The sequence below is a fragment of the Castanea sativa genome, chromosome 1, assembly GCF_040712315.1.
Source record: "Castanea sativa cultivar Marrone di Chiusa Pesio chromosome 1, ASM4071231v1".
NCBI lineage: Eukaryota > Viridiplantae > Streptophyta > Magnoliopsida > Fagales > Fagaceae > Castanea > Castanea sativa.
In genome coordinates this window covers 58298168-58319005 of record NC_134013.1, presented here as the reverse complement: position 1 = coordinate 58319005, position 20838 = coordinate 58298168, and the positions used below count along the sequence as shown (strand labels likewise).

The window sequence follows — 20838 nt, the reverse complement described above, 5'->3', positions numbered from 1 at the left end:
TCTTCCTGGGTTTGATGGGGAAGAACACGAAGAACACTGAACACCAGGTTGTTTTTTAAAATTTTTTTTTGAGAAACAAGTTTTTTTTTTAATTAAATTAGAATTAAGGATTTTTTTAAATTTAATTTCTTTTTATATAAATTTTCTGACGTGGCTTTATTTAAAAAAAATTAAAATGCTGACATGGCATTTAAATATGCCAAATAATATTTTTTTAATAATATTTTAATAGCCACGTCAACAAACAGGGCATTCCGTTAGTCACATAGGATTTCTCCGTTTCTAGCCTGACGGAAAGGACCATTTTAAAAATAATTTTCTTTTTTTAGGGATGACATTAGCAAAGAAATCAATTTTGTGACCAAAATGAGAATTAACCCAAAATATAGGAACCTAAAGTGCATTTTCGCCTAATTTTTATTTTGGGATAGTTCCATTGGAAAGGTTCCCCCCAGTGGTTTTATTTTCCCTCCTCTCAAGCCTTGTCAGGGGGCCTTGTTGTACTGGACAATTCGCTGGTGGCTAGTTCCAATCTTTTATCCTGATCTTTATTTATACATGTGGCATTTTTAATCCAAAAAAAAAGAAGAAGAAGAAGATTAATGCATATATGCCTGCCATCGTTTCATTGAGGAATTTACCTAAACTAATGTGCAATGAATAAGACTAGTGGCAAGGAATATGTTTATTTTTGCAATAAATACATTTGTTGTAAAATCTGGTGTAAAATTAAAGTAAGTTCATAAACCCAAAATCTCATAATTCTTGCACATTTTGGTATGAAATCTGCCCACCAAATGTCCTAGCAACTTGTTAAAAATACTTTCTTTTATTTATTGTCTTTTCAATCCTGTTCCTCCATCAAAATCCCAAGTAGGCCCTCAAAAGAACGCATCAAACTGGATGAACCACTTTGTTTCCTGTCTTTGAAAGAAGAATCTTCCCATCTAGCTCAATTAGCCCTCTTTCTCAGTATAAACCATGATCACTGGTACGGGGATTTACAATATATTTGCGGCCATTGTGCCCTTATATGTTGCTATGCTATTAGGTTTTGCCTCGGTTAAGTGGTGGAAAATATTCACACCGGAGCAGTGCACAGGCATCAACCGCGTTGTGGCGTTGTTTGCGGTTCCATTACTTTGTTTCCACATTGTTGCCACCAACAACCCTTATGCCATGAACTTCCGGTTCATCGCTGGAGACTCTCTTCAAAAAGTGGTCATTCTTGTAGCTCTCTTTCTATGGCAAGCTTTGAGCAAAAAGGCCAGCATTGAATGGACCATCACCATGTTCTCGCTCTCCACCCTCCCTAACAATCTCTTCATAGGAATACCTCTCATGACAGCCATGTACGGAGAGATCTCTAGAGCTCTTATGGTCCAGGTTGTGGTTCTTCAGGCTATTGTTTGGTATAATATCTCGCTCTGCTTGCTTGAGATCAGAGCTGCAAAGGTCCTCATTGCTGAGCAGTTTCCTGAGACTGCAGGATCCATCGCCTCCTTCAAGGTTGAGTCCGACCTTATTTCGCTCAGTGGTCAAGACCCAATAGAGGCGGAGACTGAGATCAGTGAGGACGGAAAGCTTCACGTGGTTTTGAGACGATCTTCGTTTAATAGGTCCGTTGGAATGTATTCCCGTTCCAGCATGGGTTCCTTTACCCAAAGACCGCGAGCATCAAACCCAGTCAATGGTGTAGAGATTTACTCAGTACAATCCACTCCACAAGAACCCTACCGTTCAATTTCAAGAACTTCAAGCTTTAGCCAAACAGATGGGAATTTTCTGCTCCCCATGTTTGGATACATGGAGTCAAGTCCAAAACATGGTTACACAAGGACCCGTGATCGATTTTCACCTTACGCATCACCGGATCATCTGATGTTTTTAGGGTCTGCGTCTAGCAGTAACTATCGAAAGATGAATAGTGTCAGTGTTGGTGGTGGTGGTGGTCAAGTTCCTAATAACAAGCAGGGGCTTCACATGTTTGTTTGGAGCACTAGTTCTTCACCAGTTTCTGATGTGCATAACAATGGCAGAGATGCTTTCAACACTACTAGTACTACTCTTAAACATGATTCCACTACGTCAGGAGGTGAACTATCTTTTCTTTGTGATTTTTGTGAAATTAATATTGCTTTCGAACATTGATTATATCAAATGATCAAAGTTCTTTACTTCATGATCACATATCAAAGAGGCGTTTATCATTGATAATCAATTGAAACATTTGAGGTATATGAGCTATCTGCAGGGAAAATCACCGGGTATAGGGAGCTTGATCTAGAGGATGAGGCTAACTTCAAGGCAAGTAGGTCTCACAGGAAACTTCAGATGCCTCCCACAAGTGTCATAACTAGGCTTGTATTCATCATGGTTTGGAGGAAGCTTATAAGAAACCCAAGTACCTACGCAAGTGTTTTGGGCCTTATATGGTCCTTAATAGCATTCAGGTACTCAAGAAAATTTCAAAGTAATGATTATCACACATTGAATATTGCACGCTTATTGTATATACACTGCCATAAATTAATACTATTAGATAATTTAGTTTTATTGTTGTTCTTACAGGTCTATGAAATTCTTTGGTGTCTACATTGCGCATTTTTCATTTTTTTAAATAACCAATGACAATGAATACTTCATTACAATATATATATATATATATATATATATATATATATATGCTTCCCTTTTTCTATAGCTAATTCATCCTGTGTCTCTTTCCACTTCCAAATTATTATATTTGTTCCACAGAATTATAGTTTTCGGTTTTGATTTAGGCAGTAGGCACCATATAAATATAGCTTTGTTTTTTTTCAAAATACTATATATATATATATATATATATATATATATATATATATATATATATATATATATATATATAGCTTTGTTTTAGAGAAATAATTCATTTATTGCAATTATTTCCAATACAACAAAATTAAATAACTTGACCACATATACTGTTCTCTCCAGCTAAGTTGTCACAGAGCATGTTAAAAATAATCCATTACAAGAAATATATCTGTTTGATGCACGGGTTAGTTTTTTTTTTTTTTTTGAAACAGATGCATGGGTTAGTTGAATTTATATATCATTAGAATTTACAAGTAGCATGGTTTTTTTTTTTTTTTAAATGTTAAATCATATGACCAAAGTCTAACATCAACGCTTTCTCAAAAAAAGAAAATGTCTAACATCAACGGTTCTCCAAAAAAAAAAAGAAAAAAAAGTCTAACATCAACAATAGATTTTCCGTCAAAACAGAAGACTATAAAAAAAAAATTAAATAATTTAAAATAAATATTGAAATTTCCTTTAAAATTTAAAGTTTTTTAGTAATAAAAATATAATTCAAATAATAATTTAAACTTATTGGAATTTTAGTAATAGAGTTTCACCCATAACAAAATTAATTAGTTTTAGATTGGCCTGTTGTTTAATTTGGATGTAAAATTATATGTAAACTAAAGAAGGATTTTCTATAATGTTATCGAAAATTATTTACAATAAAAAGATACTACGTATTTCAAGTTACATGGTAAAAGCATGTAGGATTTTATAATAAAAAAAATTAATGCATAAAATTTTACTAATTGAGTTTTAACAGGGGGTACTTTAATATTAAATCTCCTTTGATTTTTATATTATAAGGAAAAATAATATGAAAAAGAAAAAAGATATAAATAGAAAAAATAAATAAATAAATAAAGCTGATAGTGATACACTTGGGGACAAACATAGCTTATAAAATCCAACTTTTATTACAATATATGATTAAATTTCTTAACTCTCTTGCATTTTTAGGTGTCACATTAAATTGCCAACAATCATAGATGGATCCATAACAATGATATCGAGCGCAGGCCTGGGAATGGCTCAATTCAGTTTAGGTACCCTTTTGCAACTAATGCTTCACATTGCATATTATTTCCTATTTTATCTTCTTCTTTTTCTTTTTTCCTTCCTTTTTTTTTCTTACTTATTTTATTTTAAAAAATGTCCAAACTTTACACCATATTTTTTATTAGGTCCTAGATTTATAATTTTGTCAATTAATAAAGTCTTAAATTTATTATGAAATTATTTCAATTTGAAGTTTTTGTCAATATTTGTTATTCATTTTCGTTGTTATGGGCACTAATAAAGCAAAGAAAATCAGGAAATTATAATTAAACTTTACATATCACTTAATTAAAACTTATTCCTAAATCAATTTCCCAGCTATTGAAAGAGAGGGTAGAAAGAGAAAACCTCATTTGGTATCCATTTGGTTGAGGTGATTTGGGGAAGGATGGAAAAGGAGAGAGAAAAATATATAGGGGAGAAAATGGTAGGTTTGGTTGTTTGGTTGGGAGGGGAAAGTGATGATTTTGGCGGGGCTCGAATGTTTTCTCTCTTGACCCACTAAAAACCAATCTCCCCAATTTGGGAGGGATTTGGAGGAGGAATTGGGGTAGATGGGAAACGACACATTTACCTCTTTTTGTGTTTGTTTGTTTGAGTTTTTTTTTTTTTTTGGGGGGGGGGGGCTGTTTTATTAGTTTGTAAGTTTATGCATTTTTTAAAAAAAAATTACTTTTTATAAGCTATTAAAAATTGTGATTTATATAAGAAGGGTATAAGAGTAAATTTATACAAATTATATTTTCTAACATCTCATTTTTCTTCTTAACCAAATAAGGAGTTTTCCTTCCCTCAACTTTTCCACGCTCTCAAATAAACACACACAAGGAGAAACAAATTATTTTATATACCACACTTTTTTTTCCTCGGATTATGTCTATCCCCCACTTTTTTGTCTCCCAACCAAATAGTTAGTTAGAGTAAGAAAGCGACTTCCAGGGTTTTCCCTTTCCTTTTTGTTTTCTTGCTTCATTAATCATTAATGCCCTCAACAAAGAATGTGCTTATGGGATTCAAATTTAAATAGTTTCATAAACTTGTAACTTTAATAAGGTATAAAATCTAAACCTTTTTATTATGTCAATTCCTGTTTTTTTTTTTTTTTTCAAGTAATGAACCAATTATTAATTGCTTTACCAGGTCTATTCATGGCTTTACAGCCAAAGTTCATTGCTTGTGGAAAACCCATGGCAGCGTTTACCATGGTTGTTAGGTTCTTGATCGGCCCTGGAGTAATTGCGGCAACCTCTTTAGCTGTTGGTCTTCGTGGACTTCTTTTGCAAATTGTAATTGTTCAGGTACACCAACTAAAAATTGAAAGCACACGTTCTCTGATATCGATATTAATTAATTAATTTAGTTAATATATGAACAAATAAACTCTGCAAAACCTTGACATTAATTAGACCTTCCATTCCACAATATTTATTTAATTCTTTTAAAATTATGCCGTAGCATTGTTTATATTCAAAATTATGTTTAGACTTCTTTAGTTCATAACATTACTTCCCGATGGAGGGATGTTTGAGCACTTGCATTAGTGTTTGTATAATAAAAAAATATCGCATTTTAGCCAACTCAAGCACAAAAATCACCCACATCAAACCATACAAAATTGTGTAAAAATATATGGTTGTTATATTAACCATGTAAATATATGGTACTATAGTTTATTATTCCTTCTTTACTTATCTTGAGAATAAAGGAAAATAGTAGATAATGATTGGTTTTTTTTTTTTTTGGAGAAAGAATAGTTGTTGTGTGTGAAGAAAGAAAAATAATTAAAAAAATTGATATATTTTAATAAAATGTAGTGTAAAATTAGATAATCTTAATGTGAAATTTTTTTTAAATGTGATTATGTAAAATAATAATAAAAAGTAAGTTCTTATATTAAAATAGACAAAAATATTTGCATGAGCTTATGCGAATACTGATATACTAGCTCTTTAATACTATGTTTGGAAGTTTGGAGGGAAAGTAGAGTAGAGAGGAGGAAAGGAGAGTAGTAGGGGGGAGAGTAAATGTGAATGGTTATCTTCCACCTTATTCGGGTGTTTTTAAAATTAAGTAAGGGGGAGTGGAATAATTAGTCTTTTTCATAATTTGTAATTTTGTTAATATGGTAAGGGTAAATTTGGTAATCATTTGGTCAAGCATTTTTATGCTCTACTTTTCTTCCAAATCTCTTCAATTTTGGGGAATTAAAAATGAGGGGTTAGAAGCAGTTAGTACCCTTCCAAATCCCTCCCCCTCCTCTTTTAAAAAATATCCAAATAAGTTAATTTAACATACTCTCCTTTACCTCTTGTCGCAGGCTGCTCTTCCCTTAGCAATTGTTCCCTTTGTGTATGCCAAGGAGTACGATGTTCATCCAGACATAGTTAGCACTGCGTAAGTATTTTTGGATATTTCTTAGTTAAGATTTAGAATAAAATCTTATATAAGAAAATATGTGGATATAGAGTGATGAATTAGAATGATAATAATAAACATAAGTTAATCTTGGTGTTACAATTTTTGCAGGGTTATTTTTGGATTGATCATTGCCGTGCCCGTTACAATTATTTACTATGTACTTCTTGGGCTTTGAGTTCTGGTTAAATGTACATCCAAGTTAGGCTGAGGAGGATCGATACCATTTGATTTGCTTTCTCATTGTTGGACTCGACGTATTTAATTACTTTTGCTATCTTACCCAGTTATATGAATCAAAAAGTCTATTACTACACAAATTTTCACTGACTTTTTCACATAATTCTCTTCCTTTTTTTTTTCTTTTCTTTTTCTTTTTTTGTTTTGTTTTGTTTTTTTGTTTTTTTGTTTTTTTGTTTTTTGTTTTTTTGTTTTTTTTTTTTTTTTTGTGGTGAATACGAGTAAGAGGCCAGGTAAGTGAAATGTTCTATGAAATTTTTTCGCGTTTGTAGAACTACTATATATATAATTGTTTTTATTAGGTAGAAAGTAGTCATTGGCAAAGTTAAGATTTTTCTAAGTGGGGTGAACTCTAATTATATAAATATATAAAAGAAATATAAATACATGCATCTATTTATAATTTAATTATGCTTTGTATTCGTATTTCAAATCAATTATTATCCATTATACTTTTCCTGGATTAGTTTATGTTTTCTTGAATGTGTCGTATGATAATATCATTAGCAATATACTATTTGAAAAAAGAAATCAACCTTAACACTTTTTAATAATATAAATTCATTTTTATGGATATTTTGAATAAAAAGTGTTGGGACTTCAATAATACTTCCAAGGGTAAGATTGTTGCGAAAATAATTAATAACTTGGTCTTGGTGAGTTCTAAGTCGAATCCAGAGGGAAAGGTGTTAATTGACGATATAAAAGACAAAATTAAATTATAACTATATAAATTAATTGAAGATATATTGTGATTTATTTGACAAAGACAAATTAAATTAAGGAAAAATAAAATATCATAAAAAATAAAGGCTTAGGACTACACAACATGTCAATTATAGTAATTTTAACTATTATATTTTATAAGTCAACGAAAATTCATACGAAAGATGATTGAGTCAAATGATCCAACAATAAGATCACAAAAGGATTCATGTGTCTTGTAGCTCAACTATTTTTTTAATAAAAAAATGTTTATAATTCAAGTCTACACTTCCTCAACTATCAAATAATGATAATTGCTATTAATTAGAAGAGTCCATTGACGGGTGTCATTAAGGTACTTGTTAATGTATTATTTTAAGAAAGTTTTGATACTATTTTTATGGAAAATATAAAAAACTATCAAAAAATTAGTTACTTTTTTATTTTCCGATAAAAAATTCTAAAAATACTTCATAAACCAATACCTTTAAAGCACCCATTAATTTTTCCGTAATTGAAATAATTAGGTTCCACCGTTCAAGTATGAAAACATAGTTGTTTATGATACAACATACAAATTGTACTACGCATATCAAATATTTTTTTTAAAAGTATTGTATTGGCTATGCTCTTTAATTGTAAGATATATAAATGTGTATTGTATGAATCATATGTATCGAATTGATACATAAACATATGAGCTTAAATTGGACTTTTTCTTAAAATTTGTGCTTTAAATTAAGTTGAACAAGTTGCTGGACTTGTTTTTAACAAATAATTATTGGATGACTTGATTGAGCCAAATAAAATAACATGTACACGAGTTATTTCTTATTCCCTTCTCTCTCATACAAAATTTTGACCACATTTGACACTTCACTTTCATACTTATGAATTTCTTTTTTATATTATGAATAAAGTATTAATGATAATATGGATATCAAAAAGGAGTATTAAATGAAATGATAATATAATTGAATTTTTGTTATTATTAATATTGGTTCAAGAAATTTGAATGCCATAAAAAAATATAAAATATAAAAAGTGATAGCAAATTTTGGAGATGACTAAGAAAATTGATTAGGAAAAAATATCAATGCCGATATGATTTTTTCAAATGGCATCGATAATTATAACATTAACTTGGACTAAAGATGAAGTTGATTAGGAAAGATGTAAATATAATGAGAAAGACAATATTATTATATCTTAAATGTTATGTATCATCATTTTTGAGTTTGACCAATTTGACCATGGATCGTATAAATATATTTAAAATTGAATTATTTAGTTAAATTTGTTAAGTATTTTGTGCAAATGATTTTTTTTTTAGAGAATTGTACAATTAAAAATTTAATTAGTCATTAGTTGAATATGTTCAAAACATATAATAAATATACATTTTATATTTGGATATCTATAATTTTTTTATAATTTATATTAAGTGTTTATGTATGTTACGATAACAATATATAATACAATATTTTCTCAAAAAATAATATATAACAAAATAAAATAACGATTTAAGTTTGATAACGATATATGAAAATACCAACTAGTAACGACTATTATTACGTCCTCCATTGTCATTGCTTACATTTAAAAGCACTTCCACCATTTTGATTGCCAAATGAATGCAACAACTTCAAAATATTTTAAAATTGTAATTTGCCAAATGTAATATACGCTAAAACTCTTTTCAGTTTAAGGTATTAATAGCAAGAGCTTTAGATTTCAAGGTCTAGCTAATTCCTATAATAAAACTAAACGAACCACATATTTTTTCAGCTCAAAATACTGTGAAGTATTTAGTGTTTGGCTTACTTAAGACCACTTGGTGGGTCCCACATGAGATGATCTTATCTGTCGGTTGGCCACATGGGACCGATACTTCTCATACATCGATCTTTCGTGGTATTAGGAAAATTTTGATAAGGACATTCTCTTTAATCGCATGTGGAAATTGTCTCCTAGGCCTTTTTGACAATTTGACCTCAAAAGTTTGGAAACTTTTATTTTTGGGTTATATCTCTTAAGTTTAGAGTACGTTAACCAAAAACCCAAATTGATGAGGCATGAAAATTTCATAAACTGCATTAGTAGGACTTATTTATACTTTTTTTTTTTTATCAACTGCATTAGTAGGACTAGTTTATTGTGATATAAGCAACAATATTGCATTACGGTGGCGTTTCTATTCTAGCACCCGAGAGGGAGGACGACGTATTTTGGTTTAGAGACTTAAGATGATATCTAAATGATGTCGTGTCTTAGTACGTAAAAGCTTTCAATCATTTTTGCATGAGTATCTTGCATGCTGATTATAATAAAATCACGTGTTGAGACAAAATTTAGTTATAAAATTAGTTATAACCTAAAGTTACAATTTTACTTAATAAAATAAATATTGCTACATATATTGAAAATTTAATTATTGAATTGCATGTTTTTTGTGCTCTTAATACACGTGTCAAATTTTTTTTCAATCAGATTTTATTTACTATATGATCTATAAGTTTATATATTTTATGCATAATTTTAAGTTACAAAAACTTGCAATTTAAATAATTTATTGATAACATAACTATTATTCTTTAATTTTCTAAAAATTTTGCAAGCATGAAGAATATAAAAACAAAATGTAATCCATTGTTGGATTTATCAAAATTCACCTCTAATAAAAACATATTGAGTAATGTTGTAGCCTAAGATTACAACTAATTTTGTAGTTTTTCTTTTTGACAATTATAACCAATTTTATAGTTAAACTTTGTCCTTATAATAAAACAATGTGTTGTCAATGAGTTTGTTAGAGTGGTCAATTTATTATTAGAGCCTAGTGGCTAATTATTTATTATCTTTTCTCTCTCTCTCTCTCTCTCTCTCTCTCTCTCTCTCTCTCTCTCTCTCTCTCTCTCTCTCTCTCTAAGCTCTGAAGTGTGTCTTTAAACATAAAGATCTTGTACATAATTGATTAGGTAATAATTATAGTTTTATTTGCGCTTCATTCAATGAGAAATTTACTCCACTATTTTATTTGATTAGGTAGTAATTCTAGTACATCCAAAACCTACAGAGACTCACATATGAATTAAATGAAAGCAGAAAAACAATAAGAGAGTAGAGAAGATCGTAACAAGAATAGGGGATAATTACCACACTACCAGTGGGTAATGGGAAGACGATCTCTCATAAATACAATATATAAAACAAAAATAATCCTTAGACAATGCCATTAAATATCAAATGTTCTACTAAGTGAATATTTAAAAATAATTCTTATATTAAGAGTCTTATAATTCAACTAATCGACATATTTTGGTGTTTTCCAATAAAAACAGCCAGAATTCTAATCCCTCACCCAATTGGAAGGAAAAAATAAAAAAATCAATTCCCACAATAAGAACCATGACTATCAATAGCCAATAGGTACACTGGGCATCACCCTCCTTACAAGGCATAGCCAAAACCCACATCAGAAAAGTGATCAAATCGGCAAAAAGAAAAAGGTCACTCGCTGATCAATCTAGATACAAAACTTGGATATGCTCTAGATCTAAATATACATATGATGAACACACACACAAAAAGGTGACTTGTGGAATCATATCAATCAACGATAATTCTTACGCTTCAAGTTGCTGTATCTGGTGAGAGGTATGGCGATGGTAGGACCTCTTCCCCTTATTACCAGAGTGGTCAATTTATTATTAGAGCCCAAAGGCTTAAGATGATTTCTAAATGATGTCGTGTATTAGTACGTAACAGCTTTCAATCATTTTAGCATGAGTATCTTGCATGCTGATTATAATAAAACCATGGACAAAATTTAATTATAAAATTAGTTATAACTTAAGATTATAATCTTACTTAATAAAATAAATATTGCTACATATTTTGAAAATCTAATCGTTAAATTGCATGTTCTTTATGCTCTTAATACATGTGTCAAATTTTGTGTCAATCAGATATTATTTACTATACGATCTATAAGTTTATATATTTTATGCATAATTTTAAATTACAAAAACTTGCAATTTAAACAATTTATTGATAACATAGCTATTATTCTTTAATTTTCTAGAAATTTTGCAAGTATGAAGGATATAAAAACAAAATGTAATCCATTGGTGGATTTATCAAAATTCACCTCTAATAAAAACATATTGAGTAATGTTGTAGTCTATGGTTACAACTAATTTTGTAATTTTTCTTTTTGACAACTACAACCAATTTTGTAGTTAAACTTTATCCTTATAATAAAACAATGTGTTGTCAGTGAGTTTGTTAGAGTGGTCAATTTATTATTAGAGCCCAGCGGCTAATTATTTATTATCTTCTCCCTCCTCCCCCCCCCCCCCTCTCTCTCTCTCTCTCTCTCTCTCTCTCTAAGCTCTAAAGTGTGTCTTTAAAAATAAAGATCTTGTACATAATTGATTAGGTAGTAATTATAGTTTTATTTGCACTTCATTCAATGAGAAATTTACTCCACTATTTTTTTAAAAAATTTAACCTAAAACCCAAATTAATGAGGCTCAAGAATCTTATTAAATTTCATTATATAGTAGGACAAGTTTATTGTGATAAGAGCAACGATACCGTATGGCGGTGCCATTTCTATTCTAGCACATTAAGTACCCAAGAGGGACAATAGTGTATTAAGACCATGGTCTAGAGACTTAGAGACAATGGCGACTCCAGGAATTTTGTCAAGGGTGTTCCTATTCCACTCTGAAAAAATTTTGGGTCATTTCGATCTATTTTAGGTGTTTCGGGACATTTCGGTAAATACCGGCCGAAATTCAAAATTTGGCAAGTATGAAGTTTGTACTTTAAAAAAAAAAATTTAAAACCAAAACAAATTTGCATTTTGTACACCGAAAAACCTCAAAAGGAAAAAAAAAATAAATAAAAAGAAAAGAAATTAATGAACAAAGGTACCCGTACAATAAACTATAAGTTCATTTGAAATATTAATAAAATTATTAATTATTGTTGTTTAGTTGTTTCATAAATTTGTTTGTCTTTATAAACTATAATTTGTTGTATTATTGTTTCATTAAATTATTAATTTTTGTTTAGCCTAACATAATTTAATTTGTTTGTCTTTTATAATGTATTAGTTAATTAAATTATTAATTATTGGTGTTTAGTTGCTTCATTCATTTTTTTTACTAACTATTAGGAGTCTAGCACACACTCCACTGTGCATTAGCACACACCTCATGTGTGCACACACCTCTACCTCTGCCTCTGCATGCCTTTTAGTTCAAAATTTGTTTGGCATAAAATTTTTGAGGGTATTCCTGATATTGCTTGAGGGTGTTCCTATTTTTTTTTAAGAGTAAACAAATAAAAAAAATAAATTATTATATATATAAAAATAAATAAAAAATATAAAATTCAAGCCAGGGTGTTCCTAGGAACACCCTAGCTTCTGAGTGGCGTCGCCACTGCTTAGAGATGATTTTTAAAGGATGTCGTGTCTTAGTAACAACTTTCAATCATTTTCGCAAGAGCTATCTTGCATGCTGATTATAATGAAGCCACATGTTAATTAATGTTAATCATTTGTTGTTAAAGAGTTTGTTAGAGTGGTTAATTTATTGTTAGAGCCCTATCTTCTCTCTCTCTCTCTCCCTCTAAGCTCTGTTGTGTGTCTATGAAAGCAAAGATCTTGTACATAATTGATTAGATATTAATTACAATTTTATTTGCACTTCATTCACTAAGAAATTCTCTCCACCTTTTTATTAAATTTTGGATCATATTAGAGCTTTGATTCATGGGTCCTACAGAGTTTGTTAGAGTGGTTAATTTATTGTCAGAGCCCAACATTAACGGTAGTTAGTTATAATCCTCTCTCTCTCTCTCTCTCTCTCAAAGAATAGATCTTGTACATATTGATTAAGTAGTAATGACATTTTTCTTTACAGTTCTTTCACTGAGAAATTATCTCCACTTTTTCATAAAATTTTACATTATATTAGGGCTTTGATTCGTGGCTCCTCTTCTTGAAATGCTAGTGCCACCACACCATCATTAACCACTATTTCCCAAAACACCATAACTCCCTAATAATCACAACAACAATTATTGCTTCTCTCAAACATGTCAAATCTTATGTCCATCAATCTCAATTAAAATAACTACGTTGCATGGAAGAAACAAATTGTCACAATTCTTAATGCTTGTTCATTGATTGATCACATTTATGGTTCAATTTCTTGTCCAAATCATATTGATGAGCATGAAAATCTAAGAGCAACCACTGATGTGGTTGCAAAAATGTGTAAAATGCAAAAAGTGCTCAATTTTGCACATTTTAACCCAAAAAATGCCTCCATCAGTCTGTGTAATAACGTGCAAATATACACCACGGCTGTGTAAATGAACAGTAACCGTGCATATATACATGGTTATTGTTCATGTGTAAATGATTTTTTTTATTCTTTTTTTCTCTCTCCTCTATCAAACTACTTCTCTTCCCCAACATTTACAGCAACCCAACGTGCCTGAATAAGAAGAAGGAAGAAGAAAATAACCACCTAACCACCAAACCTAGCGCCACCACCAAACACCGCAACCTATCACAGAAAATTAACCCAAAATCAATGGAAAAACAATTAGAAAATCCAACTCAGAATCAATGCCTATGGAAGTGGATCAGTGGGTCAATGGAAGTGGATCGATGGATCAGTGGTGGAGATCAGCGTTTCTAGGTTGACTGGATCGGTGGATCAATGCTTGTGGAAGAGATCGGTGCTTATGGAGGAGATCATTGTCTTCTTCTCCCCCTTCATCTTGCTCTTCCGCTCTAACTTCTTCTCATAACAAAACCACAAAATCAACCTTGCCCTATCACCACGAGTTTGAGAAATCTTGGAGTTATTGATGTCATTCCGAAAAGCTTGTTTAGAGAAAAAAGTTCAAGCTTAAGAATAAAGAAGAAAGAATAAAGAGTAGAAGGAAGAAGGAAAATGAGAAAAAGAGGTATGAGATGGTTCAGAGAAAAAGAAAGATGGTTGGCGTGAGAAAAAAAAGGAAAATAGGTGGGTGGGCCATGTTTGTTGGATATAATAAAAAAAATTAAAGAAATACGATTATTTAAATAAAATAGATGGTAAAATAGACGAACTGATGTGAAGGTTTTGTAAAAATGGGTATGAAAAAAAAAAGTAGGTTTTTCTTGCGAAATAGACAGAAAATTTGCACGAACTGATGTGGTTGCTCTAATAGTTGCTATGAATCCATATTATCAATCTTGGAAAATCAGAGATAAGGCTCCCCTCTCTTTGATAAATTCAACATTGACACCACTAGTTTTCTCTTTAGTTGTTGCAATTAACAATGCCCAAGAAGCTTGGAACACACTGTAATAGGGGTTCACTTTTACATCATGAGAAAAAAATTCGATCTTATGCTAGAGTTGTAGAGTATTAAAATGTGTGCTGGGCACCATTTTTCTAAAATAGTGTTTTGAGAATATATATATATATATATATATATATATATATATATATATATATATATATATATATAAAATACATGGTCAAAATGGGCAAATGCCCTTTTCGTGTAAAAAAGAAAAAAAAACAGCATTATGCCCCATTTCCTAAACTAATTAGGGAAATACCTCTCTTTTGAAATTCGATTTTCTCAAAATCGAGTTAAGCCCTATAGCGACGTTTTAAGAAGCCTGTAGTGACGTTTTGGAACTCGAGCTTTATGAAATCGAGTTATAGGTTAAAAAAAAAAACTTGCATGGAACTCGAGTTACAAAATGCTGCTATAGGTCCTTAAAACGTTGTTATAGGCTCTTTAAAACGTCACTATAGGGCTCCAATTTTTTTTTTTTTTAAATTCAATTTTGAGAAAATCGAGTTTCAAAAAATGAGTATTTTCCTAATTAGTTTGGAAAATGGAACATTTGCCCCCTTTTTTTTTGCGCGAAATGGGCATTTGCCCATTTTCACCTAAAATACATATATGGTGTTTGGCATGAGGACAAATTTTTAAGAAAAAGTTAAACTTTGTGTGGGGTCCACTTTTTTAAAATAGGGTAAAATACTATTTTAGCCCTAAACTTTACTAAAATTTTATTTTTCTTCCCTAAAATATTTATCATAATATTTACACACTATCTTTTGAAAACCATATTCTAAAACTCATTCTAATCACATGTTTTAAAAGTGGGACTCACCATTTTTCAGGTTTTAAAAAACAAAGCAAAATTTGATTCAAATTTTGATGCCTAATAGAAACTTAGTAAATAAGAGAGAGAGATCCACCAGGGCAAAAATAAGAATACATAACATTGAACATAATAAAATAAAAAATTGAAATATATTGTTCCAATTGTTCTTTTGGAAGTTTTCTGAAAACTTAATCATAAGTTCTTTAGTTAAATATTAATTGGAATGTATGAGATATGACTATATAAAATATGGCGAATTACAACTAACCTGCTTATGATTTGACTGAAATTTACGTTGTTTACTTGTAATTTGAAACTTAACACTTTATCCTCTTAAGGTTAGTTCAGTTAAAATTTTGTAATCTACATCTATTAAAAATAAGGCTAAATATATAATTTTGTTTCACGTTTATGTCCCTCTCTTCGTAAAACATAAAACACACAAAAACAAGATAAAAAGATAGGGGGGTTTATACTTAAGTTGTCGGTTTATACTCAAGTTATCTGTTATTAAAATACTCTTTTTTTGGTCATGTGGTTTCTTCCAGGGAGGATGCACTAATGCTACAATAATCCAGTTGCGTGGAGTGATAAAGCAACTCTTCAAAGAGGCGAGCTCCTTGTCACAGTGAGTGGTTCTAGATGTTTATGAAAAGTCTTTTCTCCACACTCACTGTCGAAATCCATCATCTTAAAGTTTGTTGTCAATGCCACTGGCATTTAGAATTGTATCGTTATGATGTTTATAGCTTCTTATTTGATATGATTAGCTTCTGTTTAGTTTCATGTTTGTTTGAAAAAATTGAGCATATATTCCTTCCTTTTGGGTTATATTGGTTTGAAATTGACAGTTTCAATGAGTATGTATTAAATATCAATACAATATGATTTGCTTCTTTGTTAATTGCAGGCCATCCACATTTGCACAAGCTGCGAAACTTAGGAGGTTAGCAGGTGGATGTTGAAATAATCATATGTTAGGAGGCATACAGCTTAGGTGCAAAAATAGCATCAAGTGCTGAGTTTTGATTGTTTATTATGTAGGAATTGACTTGCTGATTCGATCAAGCTTACTAGAGAGGATCTTATTTTCATTCGCAACTTTTGACTAAAGTATGACTTTGTTTTGGTGGGTTTGTGTGCATTTATTTGTTTGTTTTTTAATTTGGAGTGGAAGGCTTGGCAGTGGGCGTATAATGCTTGCAGAAAGATTCATCTCCAACATAAAGAAAGAAGTTCTTTTGGCTGGAACTTTGACGAATGGAATGTGGGGGAGAAGAGATTATCATGGTTCTTAATTTCTACAAAACCCTCCCTTCGACATAAAAGTTAGTAAAATCACCTATTTAGTCCTATTTCTAAGAGAGGTGTGTTACATAACTCTAACTGCCTCAGGTGGATAAATTGTCAAATTTTAAATTATAAGTAGACAATTTAAATTTTGATCAGACTACAGGTGAGTAAGTTGTAATTGGCTTTATAAAAAAAATGAAGGTAAATCATGCTTTAGCAATGGGTACAGAATAATTTTGAGCACTGACTTTTGTTCACTTTAGACTCTAGAAGATGCTATATTTTTCCTTGTATATATCATCATTGTCGGGGATTTGAGACTTTTTCTATTTTGATAGATATGATAGAATTTCACCCTATAAGAATTCATTGGATTGGCTGGGATAAGGTCACCAAACCCAAGGAGGAAAGGGGTTTGGGTTGCAGTCAGCTAAGGGAAGGAATGTTGCCCTCCTTTCTAAGCTAAATTGGAGGTTCAATATAGAGAGAGAAGCTCCTTGGGCCCAAGTTTTGAAGAGGAAGTATTGTAGTCCAAGGAGAAGTAGTGCCTCTAATGCCAATAAGCATCCTTGTTCATCTGTTTGGGCTACAATGAAGAAAGTTAGGGATACCTTTAATAGGGGTAATAGGTGGTTGGTTGGTAGGGACAATGGACTGAGTGTTTGGTATAGCAATTGGACTCAAAGAGGACCTCTTAGGCAACTCATTCAAGGTCCTATTACTCAGGAAGCAAGCACGTTGGAGATTAAGGACTTCATATTGGACACAGGTTGGGATTGGGATAAAATTCCCTTTGAGTTTCCAGTTTCCTCAAGAGATTGAGATGATGATTCAAGCCACTCCCACTACCTTCACGAGCAGAGGCGTTGATAAATTGGCTTGGGCAGATTCTTCTAAAGGCACATTTGAGCTAAAGAGTGCTTCTAAGATTGCTATAGGTCTTATGGAAGCTTCTCCTTTTTCGGCCAAATGGATTTGGAAAGCAGACACGCTTCCCAGAATCAAGACTTTCTTATGGTTGTGTGTTCATAATAGTATTGGGGTCAAGGTGTGCCTTGAGAAAAGAGGGGTAGTTAATGATAACATTTGTCCTAGTTGTCAAAGAGGTTCGGAGACTATTCTACATGCTCTTCGTGATTGTCCTTATATCAAGCATGTTTGGAATTAGCTAGGCATTACATCCACAAATCATGGTTTTTGGAGAAGTGATTTGTAGGCTTGGTTGTCTATTAATGGTAGTCTAATAGAAATAATTGTTCCTTGCTTGATGCCAATCCCCCATGGAGGATTATGTTTCATTTTGCTGTGTGGAATATATGGAAAAGTAGGAATAGATTTGTTTTCAGCAACAAAAGTAGCAATCTGAAGCTGGCTGGGGTGATTTTGAACCAAGCTTTGGAGTTTATCCATTACGTGTCATCTCCGAGAGTTCCAACATAGAAGGTAATGAGAAATTTCTAATGGGAGAAGTCGCCTGAAGGATGGTTGAAGCTTAACACAGATGGCTCGGCAGAGGGTGGAAGCGGGTTGGCTAGCTATGGAGGGGTGATTAGAGATGCTAATAGGCATTGGATTAGAGGTTTCAGTAGGAGGATTGACACCACCAACAGTTTTGCAATTGAACTGTGGGGCTTGAGGGAGGGCATTTTGCTTTGTAGAAGTTTGAATATAGCATCCCTTGTGATTGAGCTTGATGCTGAGTCCATTGTAAATGTCTTAAATAATCCTTCCTATGCTAATAATTTTATCTCCCCTATTTTGGACGATTGCAGATTGCTAGTTTCTTTCATGCATCATATTCGGATTAAGCATTGTTTCCGTCAAGCTAACCGTTGTGTTGATAGACTTGCTAGGATGGGCTTCAAACAGGCTTCTGATTTTTCTTTATTTGATAGTCTGTCTGTGGGCATGATTGATGTGTATGAGGATGACCTCAATGAGATGTATTTTAACAGGATATGTCCTGAATCTCTTGTTTCCTTTTAGCTTTGTTTAATGAATGGATTGTCATTTACCAAAAAAAAAAAAATTTCACCCTATGACATTTATTTAATGATTTGGTTCTATAATGATTGGTACAAAATAGGGATCTACATTGGTATTTTTTATTTTTTAATTTCCATCTTCCCAAATCCTTTTTACTCTCTCTCTCTCTCTCTCTCTCTCTCTCTCTCTCTCTCTCTCTCTCTCTCTCTCTCTCTCTCTCTCTCTCTCTCTCATAATGGTTCTCGGTTAGAGCCCATTGCCATCGAGAAGTGATGCCAAAGGTCCTCAAATTGCACTGCTAGGTTATTGACTAAAAATAGAAAAAGAAACCTCTTCTTTTATCGTCTTTGAGATTAAATTATGAAGAGAATGCATTCAATTCGGGCTTGGTGCAAACCCCTCATTTTATACTCTTCAATAACAACATGCAATCAACATTTTAGTAAACAATGAATTAGACCTACCACATACAATCACCACTTCTTAAAACCCAATTTCATAAATAAATTAATTAAAAGAAAGAAAACTACATGATGAAAAAATTCAGTTCCCATAAGACTAAAGAACCAAGAGATTCCAACCTCCAACCACCTTAGATATCGCTAGCATTTCTTTTTACAGCAACCTCAACGGTCTCTAGCAATTCCTCACTGCCTATTCCTCTTCCTTGTCAGACTAATTGAGCACTGCACAGTCTGCACTCTGCCACTGAGTTTGTAGGCAACTTGGATGAGTCACCACCTTTCCTCTCCAACTTGGACTATGTCGTTGAGTCTGATTCTGAGTTCTCCTTCACCTTCATCTCAAATGATCAGATCCTTCTCAAAAAAAAATCTCAAATGATCAGATAGTTTACTGCCTATAGATTTTTTTTTCTTTGCATTCATTCTCTTCACCTTCATCTCCAAAAAATAAAGAATTAAAATCTCAAGATGTTAAGGTCATTGCGTTGGAGGTCTCTGGTGATTGTAGGCTTCTTTTTCTTCGGTTGCGCGGGAGGTGAAATTTTTTAATTTATGATATTGGGTTTTAACCCAATATTGGGTTAAATGATATTGGTCTGGCATGCCGGTTTCTCAAACCAAAAAAAAAATGATATTGGGTTTATAAAAGTAGTGATTGTAAAATGCTTATGTGTCATGTTACTATTGGAGGGTGTAAAAAATGGGTGTTTGTACCAGGTCTGGATTGAATGTATTCTTAATTATTGATAAGTCATTCAATGTTTTTTATTTGAGTGAATAGTGATTGAGTTTGTGGGATTATGCTTTAATTTACTTATTATTTGTCTACAGGTACATGTTCTATTTGTATATGGTAAAAGTTGCTAGGTCTATATGTTTTAATGTTGTCAAATGGGCCAAATTGTGTGTTTAGTTGTGAGCTTTGAGTGTCTTAAAATGGTAATTGAAGATTAAATTGAAGACATAAAGGCTTCTCAAGAACAATTCAAGAAAAATGAAATTTCAATGACCTCAACTTCATGCCTAAACTCCACCCTGATTGCACTAGACTAGGGGTGTGCATGAGTCAGGTTGAGTCGGGTTAAGGGAATTTTTTTTACCTAACCCACCATGGTGGGTTAAAAAAAATTTAACTCAACCTAACCCATCACATAAGTCCAACTCAACCCAACCCACATGGGTTGGATTGGGTCAGGTTGAACTCATGGGTGGACAATTTTTTTATTACTATTATTATTAAATTGAGCAAGAAAAGATATAAATGTAAATATATTTAAAAAATTCCTAAAGATTAGTATCAATGTAACTCCTTAAAGGCAAACAACACTAATGACTAAACAACAATAGTAATTTACTAGGGTTTGTATGAAGTATAAACTAATTGGCTTTTATATAAGATGGGAATAGCTGGTTATTTTTAAAAAATTTATTAATTATATAATATATTTTAAATATATGGGTGGGTCCGGTCAGGTTTGGCAAGTTTGGAATTTTATGACCCGAACCCAACCTGACCTGCTATCAAAAAAAATTTTGTAACCCAACCCAACCCACCAAGCCCTAAAAACTGACCCAACCTGGCGGGTTGGGTTGGGTTGGTTTGGTTTTAGCGGGTTGGCTACACACTCC

At 31.9% G+C, this 20838-nt stretch overlaps 1 protein-coding gene across 1 annotated transcript; it reads left to right on the top strand.

Moving 5' to 3' along the window:
* Positions 1-981: 981 nt before the first annotated feature.
* On the top strand, positions 982-6502 carry LOC142622593 (auxin efflux carrier component 2-like). Its single transcript, XM_075796107.1, has 6 exons — positions 982-2095; positions 2255-2453; positions 3811-3896; positions 5050-5207; positions 6227-6303; positions 6436-6502. Exons 1-6 carry the CDS (start codon positions 982-984, stop codon positions 6500-6502), a joined length of 1701 nt encoding a protein of 566 aa, XP_075652222.1.
* Positions 6503-20838: the final 14336 nt, after the last annotated feature.